Source organism: Suricata suricatta, chromosome 8, assembly GCF_006229205.1.
Source record: "Suricata suricatta isolate VVHF042 chromosome 8, meerkat_22Aug2017_6uvM2_HiC, whole genome shotgun sequence".
Lineage (NCBI taxonomy): Eukaryota > Metazoa > Chordata > Mammalia > Carnivora > Herpestidae > Suricata > Suricata suricatta.
Genome location: NC_043707.1, coordinates 23,576,490 through 23,603,872, shown reverse-complemented (window position 1 = coordinate 23,603,872; position 27,383 = coordinate 23,576,490). Strand labels below are relative to the sequence as shown.

The 27,383-nt window shown below is 38.9% G+C and overlaps 1 protein-coding gene across 3 annotated transcripts in view; it reads right to left on the bottom strand.

The window, feature by feature from the left end:
* The window catches only part of LOC115299910 (S-adenosyl-L-methionine-dependent tRNA 4-demethylwyosine synthase), a 214,967-nt gene that overhangs the window by 105,310 nt on the left and 82,274 nt on the right, over window positions 1–27,383 (bottom strand). For all 3 annotated transcript variants that reach the window (XR_003912406.1, XM_029949457.1, XM_029949458.1), the window contains exon 11: window positions 4,502–4,611. Coding sequence is in view for 2 of the 3 variants with exons in the window: in XM_029949457.1 (XP_029805317.1) it covers window positions 4,502–4,611 (110 nt within the window). In the remaining variant the exon portion in view is untranslated. The remainder of the gene's footprint in view (window positions 1–4,501; window positions 4,612–27,383) is intronic.

Genomic DNA, 27,383 nt, shown 5'->3' with positions numbered 1-27,383 from the left:
TAGACTATAACCACTGATAAAGACTGAGTGACGTTACAAACTAAAATCTCATTTCTGATGAATGTCTACAGTAAAATAAACAACCATGAATTTGAATGGTTTAGATTACTTTCTGCTGAGAGCCAAGAAGACAGAAAACATAACCAATATTCTGAAACACTAAAATTCCATAATTTTCCCCCAAGTTATGATATTTTTATAAAGAAAACAATTAACATAGTTTGTCTGTTGAAGGCTGCAGACTACCAGCAGTTTTCTAGAAGAGTCTGGAGGATTCTCACAGTGTATTTCATCCTTTAATGATTAGGCTTTTTCCTTTGTATAATACGGTAGTATCAGAGCCAGGTTTACTATAATTATTGGAACAATAAAGACCACCTCGACGGCTCAGTCGGTTAGGTGAACGACTCCTGATTTTAGCTCAGGTCACCAGCTCATGGTTCGTGAGTTCGAGCTCCACGTCGGGCTCTCCACTGACAGTGCTGAGCCTGCTTGGGATTCTCTCCTTCTCGCTCTGCCCCTACCCTGCGCCTGCTCTCTCTCAAAATAAATAAAGAAATTTTTTTTTATTTTAGCGATAAGACATTTTCAGAAAAGCCAATGTCTTGTTTAAGCTTGGAATGAAATAAAAAGCATTAACAAATAGTTACCACCATCCAAAAGCTGGTAATGAACGGAGTTCTCACTCTTTGTGAAAACATAAAAATGTGACAAATGAGGCCTCCTTTATGCTCCTGTGTGAGCCTTTCTACACCCACCCCACGTTCAAATATAAATCCATTTTCTACTACTACTGCTGCTGCTTTAAAGAAAAACTGCTTTGTCACCCTGAGGAGTATCAGTGCACAAATGTCAACCAGCTCCAGTGTGAACACCTTTGTAGAAAATTTATTGTTGATTACATGAACAGCTGCTCTGCTGTCACAGTAACATTGGTAACCTTCCCTCCCCCTTAGGCATTTAATCTCCTCTTCAGGACTCGCTTGTCCACAGATACGCTCTATTCTTTCCCTCCGCAACCCATTCTCTATCTTCCCCCTATAAAATAATATACGTTTTTTAAAACTCTGGTTTCTTACTGGACGGGAACCTGAAGACTATTTGAGACGCCTACTGATCAGAGTCAGTACAAGGTAACTCATCAGATACCCTGGGCTGCACCGGACAAGCCCTTCAGACCAGCCAGGCAGACCATAAAGAACATGTGCTCACCGAGTTCACCTAACACATGTTACTAACATGAATAAAGTCAGCCTTATGATTTATTCATTACTCCCTTCCATTGGAAGTGAATTTGCAAAAATGTTCCTGTCAGAAAAATTACTATCAAAATTCAAACGGTCATCCTGCATCAAGGACATCTCTAAAAGAAGGAAGGCCTCGTCCTCAGGGCTGCTTTCTCCTGCCACCAACTGCCTGAGGCACAGCTCGTGCAGGGAGATGGCCAGATGCTTGGGAAACACACCCTCACAGGTGTCCCAGTACTGAAAGGCACTAACACAAAACCTACTAGAATCTAAAGGTAAATTACTGGCATCTGTCAGCTTTCCGACGTTACGATCTGTGATGATCAATTTTATCTGTCACCTTGGCTGAACCACAGTGCCCAGATATTTGGTCAGATATTATTCTGGATGTTTCAGTGGAATTGTCTTTTGGATGAGATCAACACTTAAGTCAGGGGACTTTGTATAAAAGCAGACTGCCCCCTATAAGGTGGGTGAACCTCAGCGAATCAGCTGAAGGCTTTAATAGAACAGAGACTGACTTTGCCCAACCAAGAAAGGATTGGGCCAGCAGACCGGCTCTGGATTTGAACCGCAATTTTTCCCTGAGTCCCCAGCCTGCTGGTCTACCCCAAACCTACACAGTCATGTGAACCTGTTCCCCAAATCAATCTCTCACTCTCAATCTCTGCGCACGTGCACACACACACACACACACACACACACACACACACACAACCATCCTCTGTAGACTCTGTTTCTCTAGAGAACTCTGACCAATACGTTATCCAAAAGAAAACAAGACTTCGCCGTGAAAATTTTTAAGAAGGCATATGGATTGTTTGGAGATCAATAATCAATATTAATTAAATCAAAAATGGTTGCTGTTGGTCTGACACCAGATGTGAAGACTTAGTTCTTCACCGGTTTTAATTTTCTTAAACACTGATAAAAGATACTGAGCTTGGGGTGCCTGGGTGGCTCAGTCGGTTAAGCCTCCGACTTCGGCTCAGGTCAGATCTCATGTTCGTGGGTTCAAGCCCCGCATCAGGCTCTGTGCTGACAGCTAGCTCAGAGCCTGGAGCATGCTTTCAGTTCTGTGTCTCCTTCTCTCTCTGCCCCTCCCCCTCTCATGCTCTGTCTCTCTCTGTATCAAAAAATAAATAAAACATTAAAAAAATTTTTAAAAAAAAAGATACTGAGCTTTATCCAAACAAGGGAAAGTAATTTGTTAAAAATAAATAAATAAAAAGTGCTTGAAACTGAAAGCCAAGATACAAATTTAAGGATTTATGAGCGTCTCTGCAGATGTACAAAAGTGAGTCAGCATGTACACCGACACACAGGTCCCCTTTCTGTAGAAAAGTCACAAAAAATAAAATAAAGACACAATTGTTGACTAATTACCTTTAATAAATTACTACTGATCTTAACCATTTGCATTACTGTTCTCAATTTCTCCTAAGAAAATAAGAACAGTGATACAAGTTCTGAGGTATAATAAGCAATACTTTGGGTCTTTGGCCCTGATTCCTGGCACAAAGCTCCTAAATCCCTTGGGATTTCCTGATGGCGCGTAGTGTCTTTAGCCTTTCATTAGGGGCCCCTGTGAGCACACCCGGGTTTACACTAACGAGGTGACTTAGGGCCCTTCAATGGCCCCAGGCCAGGGCTGGTCACCAGAAAGACTAAGTGATTACGGGGCTGGAATTTTCAACCACATCACGGGCCTTCTTGGCAGGGGAAAGGGCCAGGGTGTCAAGCGCTATAAAAACTCCGTGAACAACAAGAGTTGACGGGCTTTCAGGTTAGTGAGTGCATCCCAGTGCCGGGGGGTGACCGACTCCAGTTCTACTGGGACAGAAAGCTCCAGGGCTTAGGATGTTTGCAGACTTTGCTTTATGTTACTCTGCCTCTAGCCATCCACCTCTAAAATACCCTTTATAATAAACTAGCAAATGTAAGTGTTTCTGAGTTCTGTGAGCCACCCTAATAAAATAATCAAATCCAAAGAACAGGGAGCAGGAACCTCCAATTGACTTCCAGTCAGAAGCACAGGTAACGACCCTGACTTGTGATTGGGGTCTGAGGTAGGCCAATCTTACAGGCCCCTTACCCTGTGGGGCCTGATGCGACCTCCAGATAGTGTTAGAACTGAGTTTAAATTTATAGGACACCCAGTCAGTGTCTACTGAGAACTGAATTGCTTGATGTGCTAAAAAAGAAAAAAGCACTTATTAGAAGAACTAGAATATAATCCCAAGGAGCAGTGACCTGACACAAGTTTCTTCACATAAAAGAATCACCTGATCTTCAAAATGCTAATTACTGGGGTTCGTAAAGACGCGCCACATATGAAGTTAGACAAGGGTGCCCTTATCAATACAACCTCGGTTAAAATTCATGTTTTCCGGTTGCAGAGCAAAGGAAAGGAAGCTACAGGACAGGAGGACTTATAAGCGGTAGGTGGAGACAAACGCACACAGATTTAACCGAGAACCTAACAAATTTCAGTTCAGTATATGCAGCTAACACTTTACCAAGCCTACACTTTGTAAGTCCACCAGGTCCACCTACAGCCTTGGGCCTCGAGGTGGGGTCCCCAACATCGACACCACCGGAAAGCTGCGGAAATGCACACGCCTGGGCCCTACGTCGGACCTACTGAACAATCTCTGGAAAGGGAAACCAGGAATCTGTATTTGGGCAAGCCTTCTAGATGATTCTGATTTACCCTAAAGCCTGAGAACCTGTAGCCGCCAGTAAAGTCATATACGTTTAAGTCTGAAACAGAACTGAATCCAGAAATTCAGAAACTGGGCGGAAGAATTTTTACATCACTATGGATCACGTGGAGGGTATTTTTATTAATAGCGTCCCTCCTTTTTTATAAGGCATTTACATAACTAATACTAAATAATTGATATTAAAGATTTTTCCAATGACCTAAACTTTTCAGTCCATTCATTAGGCTGCTTTGTGCTTACTGAGACAGAATGATATCAAAGTGTTTAGGATGGATGATAATACGCTCCCAGGCAAAGCTTGCAGACCTAGTGCAGCATATTCACATTGCTAAGCTCTGAATTACGTTTTCTTAGTTCTTTCATCATATGGGATATAAGAGTTGTCAGTAAAAACTAAAAAAGCCCAAGTGTATATAATATCTCTACAAAGTTTTCACTTCCCTGTAAGAAAAGTTGCCAGTGGGGACAATTCTGCTGCCAATTTAATTCGCACTAATTAGCGTTCCTTTGTAGAAAATAGATAAATACCTTTAAACTGCTTAATCATGTTCTGATGATTTTCAATGGCTTCCTTCAAGATCATTTCAGGCTGGTCCATCTTCCACCGCCACTCAGTGCCCACTGGATTGGTGTGGTGCCTGAGAACAAGAGACAAAAGTTCTAAAAGACTCTCTATAAAAACATCTCAACAATAGGGCACCTGGGTGGCTCAGTAGGTTAAGCATTGGGCTTCGGTTCAGGTCATGATCTCACGGTTCATGGGTTTGAGTCCCGTGTCAGGCTCTGTGCTGACAGCTAGCTCAGAGCCTGGAGCCTGCTTTGGATTATGTGTCTCCCTCTCTCTCTGCCCCTCCCTGACCCTCCCCTGCTCCCACTGTCTCTCTGTCTCTTGAAAATAAATAAAAAACAGTTTTAAAAAATTTTTAAAAAAACATCTCTACGAATCATCTACTAATGCCACAGTCCATAAAATCACAAAATTAGAGTTGGTTTCCTCCTAGGAGCTCAGCTATTTATAGCAGTGTTTTCCAGCTTACTATAAGTCATGACATCTAGCAGAGAGGGTTAGCTGGTGGAAAAGTGCCTGGCTAAGACTGGGGGTTTGATCAGAACAATATGAAACGTGCAACCTTTTTTCCCAGGCACCCACTGCCAGGTTAACAGGCATCCATTAACAACTGATAGAATATTTCTGTTAGAGTTGCAAAATCACAGTAATTGACCCTCCCTGAGAGGCAGCACAGTAGGAACCTACAGCTTAGGATGGATCAGACATTAAGAAAAACGTGTCAGGGTGCCTGGGTGGCCTAGTTGGTTGAACGTCTGACTTCAGCTCAGGGCATGATCTCATGGTTCGTGGGTTCAAGCCCCACACTGGGCTCTGCAATGACAGCACCGAGCCTGCTTTAGATTCTCCGTCTCCCTCTCTCTGCCCCTCCCCCACATGCTCTCATTTTCTCCCTCTCTCTCTCTCTCTCTCTCTCTCCCTCTCTCTCTCTCTCTCTCTGTCAAAAATAAGCATTAAAAAGAAAAAGAAAAACCTGTCAAAGCAGCACAAGGATCCCCTAGTGGAATCTGAAGCCAGTGGAATGCTGAAGGTAAGCACAGAAACTGTAAATCTCAACTCAAGCCCAACTCCTTTTTTCCAAAAAGAAGCCTAGCAGAAAGGAAAGGTGCACTGATTTTCAAACACAAAAACTATTCACCTCCAGCCTCTCAGGTACTACATAACAAGTCCGACTTTAAACAACAAACAAACAAATAAAAAGCATGCAAAAAATCCAAGAAAAGCAACCCATTCCCAAAGGACAAAGGAATAGGCTGAACCAAAACTCTTGACACAAGTGTTGAAACGATTTGACAGGGAATTTTTAAACATATGATTAATGTGTTAAAAGCTCTAATAGAAAAGGTGGGCAATATGCAAGATCAGATGGGTAAATTCAGCAGAGAGATGGAAATTATAACACAACAACCAAAGAGAAATGCTAAATATGAAAAAACAACAGACCTTCGACAGGTACAGCAGTAACTAGTAACAGTGAGGAGAGAGAGAGAGAGAGAGAGAGAGAGAGCGAGCGAGAGCAGAAGCAGGGGAGGGATAGAGAGGGAGAGGGAGTATCCCAAGCAGGCTCCACCCTGCCATGCAGGGCTTGAATTCACGAACCAAGACATCATGACCTGGGCCAAAACCATGGGTCGGATGCTTAACCAGCTGAGCCACCCAGGCACCCCCAAGATATATCAAAAATTTAAATTTAAAAAAGCCTAAAAATACCATATCCATATGATGAAAACAAAAGAAAATAAGAAAATCTTGGGTGAGGATAAAAAAAGATACATTACCTAAGAACAAAGATTAAAAATTATATCTGATGATTCATCAGAAAACCAGCTAGCTGAAATTATGACACCTGAGAAGCACGCTTAAAAACAAAAAAAGGAAACAGGGGTGCCCGGGGGGCTCAGTCGGTTAAGCATCCGGCTTCAGCTCAGGTCATGATCTCAAGGGTCGTGGGTTCAAGCCCCAAGTCGGGCTCTGTGCTGACAGCTAGTTCAGAGCCTGGAGCCTGTATCAGATTCTGTGTCTCCCTCACTCTCTGACCCTCCCCTGCTTGCTCTGTCTCTCTCTGTCTCTCAAAATAAGTAAATAAATAAATAAAACAAAAAAAAAGGGGGGGGAGGGAACAAAACTCATAGACTAGAATTCTAAACTCAAAGTTCTTTTTCAGAAGTGGAAAATAAAGGTTTTGCAAAGAAAATTTGAGGGCCCTCCTTGTCAGCAAACCTTCATCACAAGGTATGTTAAAGGGAATTATTTAGACTAAAGAAACATACACTAGATAGAAACCTGAATCTATACAAAGAAATAATGAGCACTGAAAAAAAGAGTAAAGGGGAAAATCATATTTACCTTTTTTACCTTTAATTGCTCTAAAAATAACCAACAGTGTAAGTAAAAAATGAGTACCCATGTACAGTGTGTTTGCAACTTATGTAAAAGTTATGCCAACATAGCAAAAGGGTAGTAAAGAGGAATAGGGAATACACTGTTGCAAAATCCTTATACTACACACGAAGTGGTATATTATTTGAAGGTACACTCTGATCAATTAAAGATTATGTTGTAAACCTTAAGGAAATCTCTAAAATATTTTAAAAATACATAAATAATAAGCCAAGATTAAATATAAAAATCACTTAAAGTCCTCAACTAACATGCAGCAGGTAGAAAATTAAAAAACAGAATAGATGACAGCAAGACGTAGATTTTAATCAAACCATACCAATAGTCACTTTCAATATAAATGGTTTAAACACATCAATGAAGACAGAGATTATCAGATGGAGCTAGAAGAGGCCACTGCGCTGACGGTGTGGAGCCTGCTTGGGATTCTCTCTCTCCCTCTCTCTAAGTAAACATTTTTTTTAAAAAAGGAAATATGGAAAAATATATGAGGCTAGCATTACTTTAATACAAAAAAACAAAGATTAAGACATCACAAGGAAACTACAGATCAACACCCTCTATGAACGTAGACACAGAAACCTAGAAAACCAAAACAAATGAACAAAAACCATAAGCGAATTGAATGCAGCAACACAGAAAAAGGACAATGTGTTACAACTAAGTAGTGTTTATCCCATAAAGACAGGCTGGTTCAATATGCAAAAATCAATCACTCTAGTTCACCACATTTTTTTTTTTTTGAAGTAGGCTTCATGCCCAGCACCTGGAGCCCACCACAGGGCTTGAACTCACAACCCTGAGATCAAGAGTCAGGCACGTGGGACACCTGGGTGGCTCAGGTTAACCTCCTGAGCATCTGGCTCTTGGTTTCGGCTCAGGTCATGATCTCATGACTTCATGAGTCCGAGCCCCAGATCAGGCTGACAGTGGAGCATACTTTGGGTTCTCTCTCTCTCCCTCTCCCTCTGACCCTCCCTTACTCAAGCTGTCTCTGTCTCTCTCAAATTTAATTAATTGATTAATTAATTAATTTTTAAAAAAGAGTTGAACATTTAACCCAACTGAGCCACCTCAGCATCCCTCTGGTTCACCATTTTAACAGAATGAAGAAGAAAATGATGATCTGAATAGATGCAGAAGTATCTAATAAAAGTCAACATCCATTAATGACAAAAACTCTCAGCAAACTAAAAATAAAACAGAATCTCTTTAATCTCACGAAGGGGATCCAAAACCCTCAGAGCTAATATCAAACTTAATAGTGAAAGAATGAATGCTTGGGGTGCCGGGGTGGCTCGGTTAAGCATCCAACTTCGCTCAGGTCATGATCTCACAGTTTGTGAGTTCAAGCCCCACATCAAGCTCTATGCTGACAGCCTAGAGCCTAGAGCCTCCTTCAGATTCTGTGTCTCCCCCTCTCTCTGCCCCTCCCATGGTCATGCTCTGTCTCTCTCAATAATAAATAAAAATGCTAAAAAAAATTGTTTAATGAATGCTTTCCTCTTAAGATCTGAAAAAAATGTCCTTTATGACCACTCCTATACAACATGTAAAACCTAACAGTGAAATGAAGCCAGAATAAGGCGTATATTCTCTCTTCACAAATGACATGTTTGTCTACATGAAAGTTTGAAAGAATCTACAAAAAATATACTGGAACTAATGAGAATTAGTAAGGGAGTCTAACAAGTGCATAAGATTTATGGTCAATATACAAAAATCAACTGTCTTTATTATATACTAGAATGTGTGACATTGGCCAAAGAAAGACACAGATCAAAAGGACAAATGAAACCAGAAATATACCCAACATACAGTACTGTGAACTGACTTTTTATAAAGGTGCAAAGGCAATTTAAGGGAGAAAGGACAATCCTTTCAATAAATGGTGCTACAACAATTGAATATCCAAAAGCCAAAAAGAAACAAAAAAACCAGCTTCCATCCATACCTTGAACACCATCAGTAGTGAGTCAAACTGAAAGCATGTACCTTCTGATAGGACTGATATACCGAGGACACATTACTTCACACAAAAATATACATAATCTCATTCTCATTGTGAAAATACACCAAATACAAATTGAGGAACCTTCTGCAAAATACTTGGCCAGGATTTTTTTTTATTTTTGAGAGACAGACAGAGACAGCACGAGCAAGGGAGGGTCAAAGAGAGAGGGAGACACAGAATCCGAAGCAGGCTCCAGGCTCTAAGCTAGCTGTCAGCACAGAACCCAACGCGGGGCTCGAACCCACAAACTGTGAGATCATGACCTGAGCCGAAGCCGGATGCTTAACCGACTGAGCCACCCAGGCACCCCGTCCAGGATTTTTCAAAAGTGTTTTAAAGCCATAAAAACAAGGAGAACTAAGAACCTGTCACAGACTGGAAAAGACTAAGGACACATAACAACTAAATGCAATGTGGGATGCTGGACTGGATCCTGGAACAGAAGAAGAACAGTAATGGAAAAACTGGCAAAATCTCAACAGTCTCCAGTTTAATTAATAGTGTTGTATCTACCGTAATTAGCAAGAAATGCTCATTTCTTGGTTGTGATAACTGTCTCATGGTAATGTAAGATGTTAACATTACGGGATGGTAAATGAAGAATATACCAGAACTTTCCAAACAACCTTTGCCACCTGCTACATAAGAAATAGTTTTCTTTCTTTAAAACACTAAACGTTGTTGGAAACACAGAAAAAGAAGTATCCTATTCACATACGGAAGTATAAATTGATAGAATCTGGGTCCAAAATATATATTAAAAATCTGAAAACATTTTATACAGCAGAGTACTCATTACAACACAATCAGCTATAATAGCAAAAAAACAAAAACAAACCCTATCTTGATAAGCACTGAGTGATGTACAGAATTGTTGAATCATATTGTACACATGAAACTAATATAACACTGTAGGGGCACCTGGGTGGCTCAGTCGGTTAAGCATCCCGCTTCAGCTCAGGTCATGATCTCACGGTTCATGGGTTCGAGCCCCCTGTCGGGCTCTGTGCTGACAGCTAGCTCAGAGCCTGGAGCCTGCTTCACATTCTGTGTCTCCCTCTGTCTCTGACCCTCCCTTGATCGCACTGTCTCTCTCTGTCTCTCAAAAATAAAATAAAAAACATTAAAAAAAATTTTAAATATATATAACACTGTATGTTAATTATACTTCAATTTTAGGACAAAAGATATATTTGCAAAAATAAACCCCATCTTGACCATGATCTCTTGTTTTTCAATGCTGGACTCATTGTTTTAATACACTGTAGAGGATATAACACCCATGCTAATGAGTGAAAATATACTGAAATTTTTGTTTTTCATGCTGTTCTTCTCTAGATTGGTATGCAGGTTACACTAGTTTCTTTTCCTTTTCTAACATTTATTTTATTTTTTAAGAGACATAGCCCTAGCAGGGGAAGGGCAGAAAGAGAGAAAGACAGAATCCGAATAGGTTCCAGGCTCTGAGCTGTCAGCACACAGCCTGATGCGGGGCTCGAACCCATAAACTGTTGAGTTCAAGACCTGAGCCAAACTTGGACACTTAACCGACTGAACCACCCAGGCACCCCAGTTACACTAGTTTCTTAAAATTATTGTTCTTAAAAATAGTTTCTTAAAAATTATGAGTGTTCCCTTTTTCTTTGCTCTCTAGAGAATTCCTTTTCCTGGAGTATTTGCTAGAACTTATGAAATCATCTAGGTCTGGTTTCTTTTTGATATGGTTCCTAACTACTGACTCCATTACTACAGTAATTACAAAACTACTCAGAATGACATTCTTGAATTACTTTTGAAAATCTAAATTTACAAGGAATTTAGAAATTGGGAACTGGTCAGTGAATTTTCCAGGAACTAGGAACGGGGAGGGCAAGGGAGTAGGGGTAGCAGGAAGGAGGCTTTTGGTGATGGAAAAAGTCTGTATTTTGGTGCCAGACACACAATTCTAAACATATGACAAAAGTGTACAGGAATACATACATACATACTCCCACCACATAAAGGAGTGCATTTAAAACTCGTGAAATCTCATAAACTCTGTAGATTTTTTAAATAAATAAATTTATAAGGAATTTGATTCTTTTTCAAATTTTCAAACATTAATACTTTGCTGTCTTCAATCTTTACAGCATCAATAATTATATATCCTCTTTCATTAGTTAATATGTTTATTCCCTCTCCTCTTTTGGTCTCACAGATATCATCTTAGTTAAAACTTCTACCAATTTCAACTGTTTGATTGATAACATTGCCATACACCACATCACCTACTCAAGTCTTTAAGATTTTGTTCTTTAAACTTATTTGCTATTTATCTTCTACCAGAGCAAAAAAGAGCACCTCAAAAAATTTAGGAGAACGGCTTAAGTTCATTTGCCTTAAAACTACAAAGCACATTCAGGCCAAAAAAAATACCCCCCAAAACACAACGGAGTGACCAGGCAACCTAAGAAATGGACAAAGATATTTATAAACTCTTATCAGATAAGGGGTCAATAACCAAAATATATATGGAATTCCATTAACTCAATAGCAAATAATATCTCAATTTCAAAGTGAGCAGAGGACTTGTAACTCCATTTTAATTTATTTTTTAAAATGTTTTTATTTAGTTTTGATACAGAGACAGAGCATGAGATGGGGAGGGGCAGAGAGGGAAGGAGACACAGCATCAGAAGCAGGCTCCAACCTCTGAGTCATCAGCACAGAGCCAACGTGGGGCTCGAACCCACAAACCTGAGATCATGACCTGAGCTGAAGTCGGAGGTTTAACCAACTGAGTCACCCAAGCACCCTGTTACTCCATTTTTAAATGAGCAGAGAGGACTTGACATTTCTCCAAAGAAGACATACAAATGACCAACAGGTATATAAAAATTCTCAACATTACTAATCATCAGGAAAATGGCAAATCAAAATCACAGTAAAATATTACCTCATACCCATGACTATGGCCACTATCAGACAAAAGAATAAAATGTAATAAAGTAAAATGAATTAACACATGTTGGCAAGCATATGGAGAAATCAGAACCTCACGCACTATTAGTAATACAAAATGGTAGAGCCACTATGGAAAGCAGTATGGAAGTTATAATAATAACTAAAAAGAGAACTACCATTTGATATAGGAATCCTACTTCTGTGTGTTTTTCCAAATGAATGAAAAACAATCTCAAAGAGATATACCCGCTCCCATGTTTACTAAGGCATTATAAGCCAAGGTGTGTGAATAAAGAAAATGTGGTATATGCATACAATGGAATACCATTCAGCCTTAAAAAGGAAGAAGATGCTGCCATATGTGATGTGGACTAACCCGAAAGACATCATGCTAAAATGAAATAAGCTGGCTACCGACGGGCACACACTGCAGGACCCCACTTAGAGGGGCATATAAAATAGTCAGATACACGGGCAGTAGAATGGTGATTGCCAGGGGCTGAAGGCGGGGGGAGCTGGGGATTGCTATTTAATATGTAAGATTATTAGGTTCTAGAGAGCCTTTCATTACGACGAACAATACTGTATTGCACACCTAAAAGTTTGTTAAGAGAGAAGATCTCATGTTAGGTATGCTTACCGCAGCAGCAGCAGCAGCAGCAGCAGTAGTAATAATAATAATAAAAACATTACTTTGGAGCAAAATTAAATTACAGTCCTACTAAAATATGGGAAATGAGGAAATTTTGTGGATGAGAGACACCTTAGTAATTACTTTAAAGAAAAAGGCCCTTTGACATATTTCTCTCTTGCTTTCCAAACAATGATTTAATTTAGCAGATTAAAATCTGGATCTCAATGTATATGTGCTTTAATTTGAAAAGATCTCTATAAAGTAGGAGCAAAAAAAGCAAGATGCAGAACACTGTAAACAGCCTGCCACTTGTGTGTGTATTTACAAAGACACACACACACACACACACACACACACACACACACACACACACACACACCTATTAGCACATGTGCAGAATATCTCTGAAAACCTAAGTGGCTGGAAGACAAGGATGAAACAAGGGCGATTTTCAGTCTAACCTTTTATATTTTGAATTTTCACTATAGGCAAGGGTGACCTTTCAAACTACATTTAAAATATATTTTAAAAACTCGTGTTTACCACTCAAGCAAAACTTTTTTAACAGCTTTATTCAAATATAATTCACACACCATAAAATTCCACGTAAAGTGCACGGTCCGATGGCATCAGTATGCATATTCCCAGAGTTGCGCGCCCATCACCGCAAAGCTATGTTAGAACATTTTTGTCGACCCCCAAAAGAAATCCTGTTCTGCTTCGCTATCATTCTTCAATCCACACAACCCCCCAGGCCCTAAGCAACCACTGACCTACTTTCTGTCTCTATAGGTTTCTCTGTCCTGGGCATTTCATAGAAATAAATGACAGGATTATACCACGTATGTTTTTTTGTGATTGACTTCTTTCACCTAGTGTCATGTTTTCAAGGCTCATCAATTTGGATTATGTATCACTATTTCATTCCTTTTTATTTCCAAATAATATTCCATTGGGTGGATATTTTGTTTACCCATTCATCAGCTGATGAACATTTTGATAATTTCCAATTTGTGAATATTATTCCCTTTTCATGTGTTTATTGGACATTCGTAGATCTTCTCTGAAGAAGTCTGTTCAGATACTTTGCCCATTTTTGTAATCAGGATATTCATTCAGGAAGATATAACCTTTAAAAAAAATTTTTTTAACGTTTTATTTTATTTTTTGAGAGACAGAGTGAGACAGAGCACTAGCAGGGGAGGGGCAGAGAGAGAGGGAGACACAGAATCCAGACAGGGTCCAGGCTCTGGGCTGTCAGCACAGAGCTCGATGTGGGGCTCAAACCCATGAACACGAGGATCATGACTTGCGCCAAAGTCAGACACTCAACAGACTGAGGCTGCCCAGGCGCTCCAAGACAGATATAACTCTTAACTTGACGTTTCAAAGTAAAAATTTTCCCTTACATAGACAGAAACAGGAGACAAACAATGGTAGACATGGGCTGTCTATACACATAACACTCAACCACTCTTTCTGAAAATGAGCAGAATAATATTTCATCTATCTAAAGTCATCTGCTACCCATATTATCCAAATGAAGTTAGAGAAACTCATTTAGGAAAACTCACATCTGCACATCACGTTGCAAAGTACTTTCATATGCACAGTCTCCCTCAAGCAATTAAGCCTCACAGCAACCTTGTAAGGAACGTATTACTGTTTTTATTTTAGAGTTAGAAAACTGAGGTTCAGAGACTGTAAAATGAAACAAAAATAAACAAAATGCTCACATAAGCATTTAAATCAATTTCTTGTAGGCCTTTTCTAACATGTGCATTAAATTATTTATAACTGAAACAGATGGCGAGTTCTAATCTTAAAAGTTAGTATATTAGTACTTCTTTATCAGAAGCCACAGTAAGGAAAACATCTCCATGTTCTTTTATCTTTCTAAAATCTCACTAATGAATTTGTTACATATATTGTTTGCTTTTCAAAAAACTGGGTAAATGTATTGCCTCAGAAACTAAAGAGCTGCATTATTGGCTATAAACAGGCAACATAAGTAAGGGGCATTACCCACTAAATCCTCCTTTGAATCTTGACCTTCAAAAACAATGACATATACACACACACAACTACTTATATCAAGACTCTTAGGGAGAGATTAGAAGAGACTGTAAAATGTGCAGCAATGAGAAATAGGACACAAAGCACTTGATTCTTTCCTCTACAAGTTAAGTATTAAGTGATCCAAATATTCCAGGCCACATAATATAGCTTTTGTTTTATAAATGTTCATCCTATAATATTTTAAGATTTGTAAGCACATACTCTATCACTAAGCAGATGAAATGAGGCAACTGGTTGACTCAGGTGGTTGAGCCCGACTCTTGATTTCAGCTCAGGTCATGATCTCAGGGTCCTGGGATCAAGCCCCATGTTGAGCTCTGCGTTGAGCATGGAGCCTGCTTAAGACTCCCTCTCCCTCTCCCTCTGACCCTCTCCCCTGCTTGCATTCTCTCTCTAAAATAAATAGGGGCGCCTGGGTGGCTCAGTCAGTTGACATTCCAACTTGGGCTCAGGTCACAATCTCACAATTCGTTGGTTCAAGCCCCGTGTCAGGCTCTGTGCTGACAGCTAGCTCAGAGCCTGGAGTCTGCTTCCGGTTCTGTATCTCCCTCTCTCTCTCTGACCCTCCCTGCTCACTCTGTCTCTCTCTGTCTCTGAAAAACAAATAAAAAATCAAAAATTAAAAAATAAATAAAATAAAATAGAAGGATAAATTAATGAATTAAATAAAAAGGAGACGTAATGTATCATTTTATTTCAATGCCACCCCGTTTCAGCAATCTCCTGGACTCAAACAGTAGCTGTGGACCACAACACGCAGGACTGCCCAACCTCAGCATGACTGACATTTTGGACACAGTAATTCTTCGTTGTACAGGTCTGTCCTGTGCAGCACAGGATGTTTAGGAGCATCTCTGACCTCTGCCCAAAAGACGCCAGAAGCACCTCCCTCAATTATAACCATCCAAAATGTTTCCGGACATTGTCAAATGGCCCAGGATCCCCCCTGCCCAGAGTGAAAAACAACACTGCCACTCCAGCTGAGAATCACTGGCTTAACAAGATGTCCAAAGAGATACTTTTCAGTTGTTGTTTTCCACTATGTCCCTGGATAACTAGACAAGGGAATACATGTACTTCCTTCAATAGGAGATGGTGAGAATTTAATGAGATGATGCTATTATGGGTTTATTCTTTCTTAAACGATCTTATTTTTTATATTAACCTTCAACTGAAATATGTATGAACAGAACAATATGATGGCTTGGATCTGCATCAAAATAGTAAGGATAAATGGGTAAATAGTAAGATAAATGGAACACGACTGGCTTGGTGTTAATAAACTGTACACAAAGGCTTATTATACTATTTACCTATATTCAAAAAACTCTGCAAAGTTAAAAAATATGAAACTCCACACAAATCTCAGTAGATAAACAATCTGCTGCTGACTGCCCCAAAGTAAGAGAATAACAGGTGTCTGACTGCTGGGAGACAGGGTCCCGGGTGACTCAAAGCACTGAGAAGTGCTCACAGACACCGGGGAAAGAGGCCTGAACCATGCCCAGGACACAATGAAAAGCCCTGAGAAGACACTAAACTGTTACCTACACCTGATTTTCAGGCTCAGCACATGCAGGCAGTGAAGGCGAAGGCAGAGATGTCCATAAGGAGCCTGGCCCAGCTCTGAAGAGATGCCCCAACACAGAATCTATCTGCAAAGAGTAGGGGCGGGGGGCGGGGGGTTATTCCTCTTTTTCTCTTTGGCTCCATGTGCTCGAGGAAATCTCTGTCGACACATCCCCTGGCCACTGAAACAAAGGCCTCATAGCCAATACACGATATAGAATAGAGTCTGTACAAAACTAGTCTAGAAAACTCACTACACAATCAAACAATTAAAACCCAGAGCAAGCAACAAAAACCTGAAGAACGGGAAGAATCTGATTTCCAGAGTTAGCACATCCTAACATCCAAAATGTGCTGCTCTCAATAAAACATCACAAAGCATGTGAAGAAATAAGAAAAATATGGCTCATTCACAGGGGAAATTAACAAAAACTCTCCTTAAAGAAGCACAAACAAGACACTTGTTAGAAAAAGACTAAGTCAACTGTCTAAAGCATGCTCAAAGAGCTGAATGAAACCACAGACAGAGCTGAAGAAAACCAGGAGAAATGTCTCAAATGATACCGAATATAAATTAAGAAGTACAAATGATAAAAAGAAACCAAAAAGAAGTTCTAGAACTGAAAAGCACATCTGAAATGAAAAATTCGGCAGAAGGCTGCAACAGCAGACTGAGCAGGCTTTGAGAAGACAGAATCCGTAGACTTGAAGATATGTCAATTATCCAATCTGAGGAGCTGGAAAAGAAAAAGTGTGAAGAGAAGTACACACAGCCTTACAAGACCTGTGGGACAAGAATACCAATGTATGGGGCGCCTGGGTGGCTCAGTGGGTTAGGTGTCCGACCTCTGCTCAGGTCATGACCTCACTGTTTGTGGGTGTGGGCCCTGCGTTGGGCTCTGTGCTGACAGCTCAGAGCCTGGAGCTTGCTTCAGATTCTATGTCTCCCTCTTTCTCTGTCCCTCCCCTGTTTGTCCTCTCTCTCCCATTCTCTCTCTCTCTCTCTCTCTCTCTGTCTCTCTCTCCCCACCAAAATAAATAATAAACATTAAAAACAATTTTAAAAACTACCAACATATGTTTAATGGAAGTCTCAGAAGGAGAGGAAAGGGAAAAAGGGGCAGAAAGAATATGTGAAAAAATAACGTAAAAACTTCCCAAAATAAAGACATGAATATACACATCCATCAAACTCAATGAACAAAGAAATCCACACCAAGACACATGACACATGAAAAACAAAGGATTCAAGAATCTTGAAGGAAGCAAGAGAAGATATTCATCACATACAAGGGATTCTCAGTATGATTAACAGTCAATTTCTCAGCAGACACAATTGAGGTCAGGACGCAGTGGGGTGCCGTATTTAAAATGCCAAAAGGAAAAAAAATGTCAGCCAGGAGTTCTATATCTGGCAAAGCAATTCTTTAAAACTGAAGGAAATTTTAAGACCTACACTACAAGAAATGCTGAAGGCCACCCTTTAAGCAGAAATGAAAGGACACTAGACAGACAGAAGTGCACCACACAAATAAATACAGAACACCATAAAGGTTACTACATAGCCAAATACAGAGGTTCGTATTACTGCACTTTTGGATTCTAATTCCTCTTTTTTTCCTAAACAATTTAAAAGACAAATGTATATAACAATAATCACAAGTGTATATTAATGAGCACACAATGCATAAAGTTGTAATTTGTGACAACAACATAAAGGAAAGGGAATGACGTTCTGCATGAGCAGTTTTTGAATACTGTTGAACCAAAAGTGGTAACAGTTCAAAATAAAGTCAATCCTCACTATTTGCTGATTCCATGTATACAAAATTACCAACTTGCTAAAGTTTATCTGTAACCCCAAAATCAATACTTGAGGCATATTTGTGGTCATTCATGGCCACTCAGACAGTAGCAAAAACTCTGAGTCGCCCAGTCCACACATTCCCAACTGAGGTCAAACAAGGCAATGTTCTCTTTGCCTTTGGTTTAAGACCTCGTACTGCAAACAAGTGTTCTTTTGGCAGTCAACTTAATGTCCCGTTTTTTGCACTTTGTGCTTTTTGTTAGTGATGTTGCTATTTAAAATAGTTTCCAAGCACAGCGCTAACGTGCCAGGTACGGTTCTTAAGTACAAGAATGTGATGCACCTTGCAGGGAAAATACATGTGTTAGGTAAGCTTCATTCGGGCGAGAATTATAGAGCTGTTGGCTGTAAGTTCAATGTTAATGAATCAACAGTATATATAAAATAAAGCATCTTTAAACAGAAACACACATAAAACAAAGTTATGTACTGAAAGATGGCAAATATGTTGTGCCAAGAGACGTGCAAGAACCTAATCCTTTATTTCCCCTAAAAGTCACAGTTTAGTATTTGCTAATGCAGGATTCATGCCAACTTTACAGAACTGCCACAAATAAAAAAATTAAATGTAGAATGTTGTAAGTTTAAAAGGTTAGTTTTAATCCTGAGAGAAATAACCATGAAAAAAATAACTAAAAAAATGTGCCAAAAGGGAAACATAATGGAGTCAAATAGTACACAGCAAAAAATCAAACACAGAAGAGGCAGGAATAAAGTGTGCAGCCAAAAAGATACGAAATTTACAAAAACAAAGAGCAAAAGTGAATGGATTAAATGCTCTAATTAAAAGCCAGAGATGGAGGTGCCTCGGTGGCTCAATTGGTTAAGCAGCTGACTTCAGTTCAGGTCATGATCTCAAGGTCCATGAGTTCAAGCTCTGCATCGGGCTCTGTGCCGACATTCAGAGCCTGGAGCCTGCTTCAGATTCGGTGTCTCCCTCTCTCTCTCTCTCTGCCCCTCCCCTGTTCACGCTCTGTCTCTCTCTTAAAAATAAACATTTAAAAAAAAAAACAAAAACAGAGGAGCGCCTGGGTGGCTCAGTCGGTTAAGGCACCAGCTTCAGCTCAGGTCATGATCTCACAGTTTGTGGGTTCAAGCCCTGCTGTGGGCTCTGTGCTGACAGCCAGCTCAGAGCTTAGATCCTGCTTCAGATTCTGTGTGTGTCTGTCTCTCTCTGACCCTCCCCTGCTCGCACCGTCTCTCTGTCTCTCAAAAATAAGTAAAAGACATAAAAAAAATTTTTTTTAAGCAGAAATTGGCAAATGGATATTAAAAAAAAAAAAATCTAGGGGCCCCTGGGTGTCTCAGTCAGTTAAGACTCTTGGTTTCAGCTCAGGTCATGATCTCACAATTCATGAGTTCGAGCCCTGCTTACGGCCCTTCACTGATAGTGGGGAGCCTGATTGGGATTCCCTATATCTCTCTCTCTTTCTGCCCTTCCTCCCCCAATTCTGTCTCACACAATAAATAAATAAACTTAAAAATAAAATCTAAGAATATGCTGCCTACAAGAGATTCACTTTAGATCCAAAGACACAAATAGAACTGAAAGGAAGAAAAAACACTTAATGCAAATAGTAACCAAAGAGGGTTGATGCAGTTATACAAAACTTAGAATTTTGACTTTAAGTCAAAAATCGCTACCAAAAAAAGGAGAACATTATATTCATAAACAAGTTAATCCATCAAGAATATGTTAACAATTAAATCAAAATACATACTTAATAAAAGAACACCAAAATATATGAAGCAGAAATTTATAAGCTTAGGAGAAAATACAGTTCCAAATTAATAATTATAAAATTCAAATCCACATTTTAAATAGTAGACAGAACTAGGCAGAAGATCAATGAAGAAATAATACATTTGAACAATATAATAAACCAATAATGCCTATGACATAAACAGAACAACATAACCAAAAACATCAGAATACACATTTTTTCCCCAAGTGTACATAGCACATTTTCTAAGATGTACCATATGTTAGGCCATAAAAAAGGGTCAATAGATTTTAAAAGACTGAAATCATACAAAATATTTGCTTCAACCACAATGGAATAAAAATCAGAAATAAAGAACAGAAAGAAAACTGAAATATTAATAGGTGGAAATTAAACGTAACACTTTGAAACAACCAATGGATCAAAGAAGTAAACAGGGAAATTACAAAATACGTAAGAGATGAATGGAATGTACCTCAAACAGTGCTCAAGGGAAATTTATAGCTATAAACACCAACATTAAGAAAGAATCAATTCCCTAACTATATACCATAAAATACAAGAAAAAGAAAAGCAAACTATGCCCAAGGCAGCAAAAGGAAGGATATAATGAAGATCAGAATAGAAACAAAAACATTAGAGAAAAATCAGTGAACCCAAAAGCTGAGTCTTGCAAAGATCAACAACACCAACAAACCTTTACCTAGATTGGAAAAAAAAAGAAGACTCAAATTAGTAAATTCGGAAATGAAACTTAATACCTTACTACCAACCTTACAAAAATAAAGAGGTTTAGGAAAAGACTATAAACAACTACATGCCAACAAATTAGATAAACTAGACAAAATGAACAAATTCTTAGAACTATGTAAGTTCCCAAAACTGACTCACGTAGAAATGGAAAATCTAAACCAACTTATGACAAGTGAATCAGTAATTAAAACCTCCTTGCAAAGAAAAGCCCCAAAACAGGTTTTACTGGTGAACTTCTCTAACCACTCAAAGAATCAACACCAATTCTTCCCCAAACTTTTCCAAAAAATAAGAGAGGAGGGAACACTTCCTAACTCATTCTATGAGACCAGCATCATCCTGATAAGAAAGCCAGAAAAAGCCATCCTAAAATAATTTCTCACAATGGTGTCAGTTTGCAATTCTAAAAGTCCTTCACATGCATGTAACTATGACTGAAGGTAATTACGTTGTGGATGGTAACAGCCAGGCCGGGTTTCTTGCCACCCAAGAAAAAAGTTACAAATAAACAATAAAGGAATATTAGAATCAGCTCTATGATGCTGGCAGGAGTTGAAGGTACCAGTAAAAATTCATGGTTCTGTATTTTAATACACACATACATATATCTTCTACTTCTTTCTGCTGAGAAGGCCTGGAAGCACTAACACCTCAATAAAAATGAGCATAGCAAGCATCCAAATTTTAGACTCTAAATAAAGAGGAACTAAGCATCCTTAGAGAAGTGGATGATTCCAAGGCTGAGCAGGGAAAACATAAGTTGAGCCTGAAACCTCTTCTGGAATCAGATAATACAGTGTTTTCAATGAAAGAAAAGACACGAAGTCAACCCAACAAAACTCCTACTGGCGAAAGCTAGAAAAATATGAGCAGTAAATAATAATAGTATTAGATTAGAACCAAAGGAATAAATATCCTTGAGTCCAAATTAACATAATAAATTTTAAAATGAGGGAGAAATGGTTCTTCCTTATAGAAGAATTCCAATTATTATTTAGAAAGAAAGAAAGAAAGAAAGAAAGAAAGAAAGAAAGAAAGAAAGAAAGAAAGAAAGATCATTAGAACACCAAAGTAAGATACAGGCAAAAATGCACAAACAAATGAAAAATTTAGTAGGCAAATGCTTAAAGAGAAACAGCATATTTGCATCGGCTCAAAGTATCTTTCCAAAATATTTATTCATTACAACAGAGAAATAAATTTTAAGGTGGACCTTTACACTTGAAAGCCTGGCAAACACTACCTTAATCAAGTGATAAAGGTTAGCAACACCAGTAACAGGACATATTGATATTATATATCCCTTAATAGGACCTGCTGGAAAGGTCACTTCCCTTCTATGGTAGTCTTCCCCAAATCCCTAATTTCACTTTAACCATAAGAAAACATTAGACAAAATATCTGACCAAAACTCTTCAAAGGTGTCGAGGTCATAAAAAACAAGGAAAAACTGAAGAACTATGGCAGACTAGAGAAAACTAAAAAGACATAACAACAACTCAATGTGATGTGGGATCCCAAACTGAATCCTGAAAGAAAAAAGGACATTAGTGGGAAAGTTGATGAAACTCAAATGGTTTCCAGTTTCATTAATAGCATTGCATCAATATTAATTTCTTGGTTTTGACCATTGTTCCAGAGTTAAGTAAGGTCTTTCTTAACAGTAAGGAAAGTTAGGTGAAAGACATAGAGAAACTCTACTACCTTTGTAACTCTTCTGTAAATCTATAATTACTTTAATTTTTTTTAACATTTATTTTTGAGAGACAGAGAGCGAGCAGGGAAGGGCAGAAAGAGACAGAGACACAGAATCCGAAGCAGGCTCCAGGCTCTGAGCTGTCAGCACAGCGCTGGCTCGAACCCACAGATCTGAGCCAAAGGTGAACGCTTAACACTAAGCCACCCAAGCACCCCTAGAATTATTTTAAGACAAAAAAGTTTATAATATTTTAATGATAGAACAAGAGTCCTATTTTAAAGACTAAAAATAGGATGTAAAACAGAAAGTAGACAATGATTTCAACCACATTTTTTAAAAAGTGAGAAGACCCAGAAAAAAAAGAATGAAAGCAAATACTGCAGAGCATTATCTATGATTTGTCTGAATTCTGGAATTGTAGTTAGTTGTTTCTCTTTACACTTTTTGGTATTTTCTAAAAGTTTCTATAATAAAAATGGATTACTTTTATGACCAATGATATAAAAACTTCTTTAAAGAAAGAATTACAGCTCTTGTACCAATATGATAGATAAATCAAGAAATGGCACAGACTGGAAAGTATTAAATCATTCTGGTTGCTAAAGGGTGAAGTACTGAGAATCTAAAATGGAATTAAGTATACAAATGGATATAGTGAGTTAGAGGAAGAGGAGATTTTCAGCCTAAGCCACTGGATAACTGATGGTGCCGTTACCAAAATAGGAAAAAGAGGTTAACAGTAAAACAGATTCCACTGTGGACAAACGGAGCTTAAAGTCCCTGTGGATCATCTGAGACAATACATCCAATAGGCAACTGCAAACAACGGATGAAAACTCAGAAGGGAAATGGGCTAGAGATAAAGAATATAAAAGTGTCAAACTCCAGGTATTTAATGAAGCCATGGAGATGGTTTACTGCTCCTCCCATCATAACATGGAGCAACAACAACAACAAAAAGCCAAGGACAGAATCAGAAAGAATTCATCAGGCAAAAAATAAGCCAAAGAGCTAAAAGAGGAAATTTAAAAGTTGGGAGAAAACACTAGAAAAGACAGGTGTGTCTGAATCCAATAGAAGTAGAGGTCCTTGTTTTCTAGCATATTTTCCTGGAGTTCAAATTAGAGGAGAATTAAGTCAGCTCTATTTGATTTGATAGTAAGTCACTAGTTATCATAATAAATCAAGCTACAATGGAGACATTAGCCAGCCAACAGAGAATTGAGACGGTGAAAAGCAAACAGGCGTTGGTGAAAGAGAAAAAATGGATTAGTAGCAAGCACAAAAGATTTCTGCAATTTAGACATTTTCTTTCACTTAAAATTTCCAACTTTAAATTTTTTTTAATGTTTTATTTATTTTTGATACAGAGAGAGACAGAGCATGAGAGGGGGAGGGGGAGAGACAGAAGGAGACACAGAACCGGAAGCAGGCTCCAGGCTCTGAGCTAGCTGTCAGCACAGACCTGATGTGGGGCTCGAACCCACGACCGTGAGATCTGACCTGAGCCGAAGTTGGAGGCTTAACCGACTGAGCCACCCAGCCGCCCCAAAATTTCCAACTTTAAAAGATTCAATTCTACATATGATGGACTGTAATTGGCTTAAAGACAACATTTGAATTCAACAGCTTGAATTTCCAGCAAGATAAATAAAAAAAAAAAAGCCTCCTAAAGCAAAACACCCAAACTGATACTTTAGCCTTAAAGTAATCTTAAAAAAAAAAAAAAAGACAAAGAATAAAATGTAGAAAAGCAAGGTAAACTCAAATCACAAAATGAAAGTAAATATTTTGTCACTGTATTATCAATATTTATCAATATCAACAATCACAATAAGTACCACCAACTAAACTCCCAATAGACTTCTAAAAGTCCAACAATTCCAGGGGTGCCTGGGTGGCTCAGTCAGTTAGGTGTCCAACCTGGCTCAAGTCATGGTCTCATGGCTTGTGGGTTTGAGCGCCGTCTTGGGCTCTGTGCTGACAGCTCGGAGCCAGAAGCCTGCTTCCGATTGTGTATCTCCCTCTCTCTCTGTCCCTCCCCTGTTCATGCTGTCTCTCTCTCTCAAAAATAAACATTAAAAACTTTTTTTTTAAATGCAGCAATTCCTGTTCAATCCTGGGTCTCGGCACCAAAAAATAAATAAATAAATAAAATAAAATGCAGCAATTCCATATAGAAGTGAAAATACTGGGTCTATAGAGGTGCCTGAAGGCTCAGTGGGTTAAGCATTCAACTTCGGCTCTGGTCGTGATCCTATGCTGACAGCTCAGGGCCTGGAGCCTGCTTCAGATTCTGTTGCCGTCTCTCTGCCTCACCCCTACTCGCACATGCGTGTGCGCACGCATGCTCTCTCTCTCAAAAAATAAATAAACAGGAAGAAAATACCAGTCTATAAAAGACTTATACACTTATGTTCATAGCAGCTTTGTTCAGAATCTAGTCAAAGCCTGGAAACACATCAAATATTCAACTAGAGGTGAATGGAGAAACAAACTGGTATAACCACACAACAGACTGTGCTTCAGCAACAAAAAGGAACAAATTACTGATGTATGTAACATGAATGAATCTCAAAAATGTGTGAGCAAAGAAACGAGACACAAAAATGCATACTGAATGATTCCATTTTTAAGCAACTCTATAGAAAAAGCAAACTAATACACATGTCATAAAGTAAATTACTTTGCCTGGTGCTAGGATAAGACAAGAGAAATTAACTGGGAGGCAGAACACAAGGGAATCTCCAGTACTAATGAAAATGTCCTTCATCTTTTGTTTAATATATATTTTTAGAAGTTTATCTATTTATTTTTGAGAGACAGAGAGCATGTGAGCCTGCGAGGGGGAGAGGGGAAGAGAGAATCCCAAGCAGGCTCCACACTGCCAGCACAGAGCCCAACATGGAGTTCAGCTCATGAATCATGAGATCATGACCCGAGCCAAAACCAAAAGTCCGACACTTTTAACTGAGCCACCCAGGCACCCAGAAAATGTCCTTCATCTTGATCATGGTCACAGTCACACAGATGTACACATATACCAAAATTCACTGATCTGTATTTTTTAAACAAATGCATTTCAAGGTGCCTGGGTGGTTCAGTAGTTAAGTGTTGGTTAAGCATCCAACTTCAGCTCAGGTCATGATCTCATGGTTCACGGGTTCCAACCCCACATTGGGCTCTGTGCTGATGGCTCAGAGCCTGAAGCCTGCTTCAGATTTTGTTGTCTTCCTCTCTCTCTGCCCCTCCCCTGCTTGCACTTTGTCTCTCTCTCTAAAATAAATATTGTTAAACATTTTTAAACAAATGCATTTCATTGTATGTAAACAAAGCTTCAATAATGTAGATTTAAAAAAATTTATCCAGCTAAACACTTGTTTATAAGCAGCCCACCTGAAATACAAGCATGCACAAAGACCTAAGTTACATAAGGGAAGAAAAAGGAAGACTTGGCAAGAATTAGTAATCAAAAGAAATTTAGTATAGTTATATTAGTATCAGAAAGCATAGACTTTAAAGCAAAAAAGCATTATTTTGGACAAAGAGGATGGCTAAATAATGATAAGAAAAAAAATCAGTTATACAGAATAAATATTATTGCTGTTTTATTACCCAACAATTAAAAATACCCTCTTTTGGCGTGCCTGGGGTATCTCAGTCAGTTGGGAGTCCAACTCTTGATTTTAGCTCAGGTCATGATCTCGCAGTTAATGAGTTCAAGACCCCAGTCAGGTTCTGCACCTGCTAGGGATTCTCTCTCTGCCCCTCCCCTACTCACACTTGCTCTCTCGCTCTCTCGCTCTCTCTCTCTCTCTCTCTCAAAATAAATGAATAAATTTCAGAAAAAAGTACCCTCTTTTCACTAGTATATGATAAATTTATAAACTCTAACCATTTCTACTGCCATACAGTACTCAATACATTTTAAGTAACTTGTACTAAAAATCATGTACTATAAACTGGCTGAATTTCTTTTTAAGTTTATTTATTTTGAGAGAGAGTGAAAGAGCACGTATGAACATGCACACACATGAGTAGGGAGATGGGCAGAGGGAGGGGGCAGAGAGAGAGAGGGAGAGAGAATCCCAAGCAGGCTCCGTGCTGTCAACACACAGCCCAACACAGGGCTTGAACTCACAAACCTTGAAATCATGACCTGAGCCGAAAAAGTCAGGTGTTTAACCAAATTAGCCACCCTGGGGCCCCCAATTTGGTTGAAATTCATAAACAAAAATATAGCTCCCAAATCTAATTTATGTGTAATTTTTTTAAATACATCTTTGGAAGCCATAATAGAAATTAGAAAAGATTTACAATTGAATAAAATTAACTAATCAAGTTACAGGATACAAAATTAATACACAGAAATTGGTTGTATTTCTATGTACTAATAACAAAGTAGCAGAAAGAGAAATAAAACAATCCCATTTTACAATGGTACCAAAAAGAATAAAATATGTAGGAATAAACTTAGCCAAGGAGGTGAAAGACCTGTACTCTGAATACCATAAAACACTTATGAAAGAAATCGAAAATGACACAAACAAATGGAAAGATATCCCAAGCTCATGGATTGGAAGAATTAATATTGTCAAAATGTCCATACTATCCAAAGTATCTACAGATTCAATATAATACCAAAAGTATTTTTCACAGAACTAGAACAAATAATACTAAAATTTATATGGAACTATAAAAACTATATGGAATTTATATGGAACCACAAAAGACCCTAATACCCAAAATAATCTTGAGAGAAAAGTAAAAAGCTAGAGGTATCAGTCTCTCAGCATGGATCCATCACACCTGTAAAGTCTGTGAGCCCGAGTTTAGGCCCCAGCGAGCCTAAACCCGTAATAAAGCCCTTTGCTTTTGCATGTGTGACTAGATCTCCCTGGCGGTTTCTGGTTTTTGGAGACGATAAAGAAATCTTGGGTATTACATATGGTGCATTGGCCGGGAATCCTGCCCCGCAGACTCCTGGGACCCCAACATGTTGGGCCTAATCGCCGGCTGGTGAGTACACTTGTTGGGGTCCATCCAGCCAGAAGTGCTGTGTGGCCTTTGGGACCCTGCTTCCCCTACTTGAAAATGTGTACGCTTGACTGCTTGACCTAAGTGGAACAGAGACTGGGGTTAGTTCTCCTATTAATCATG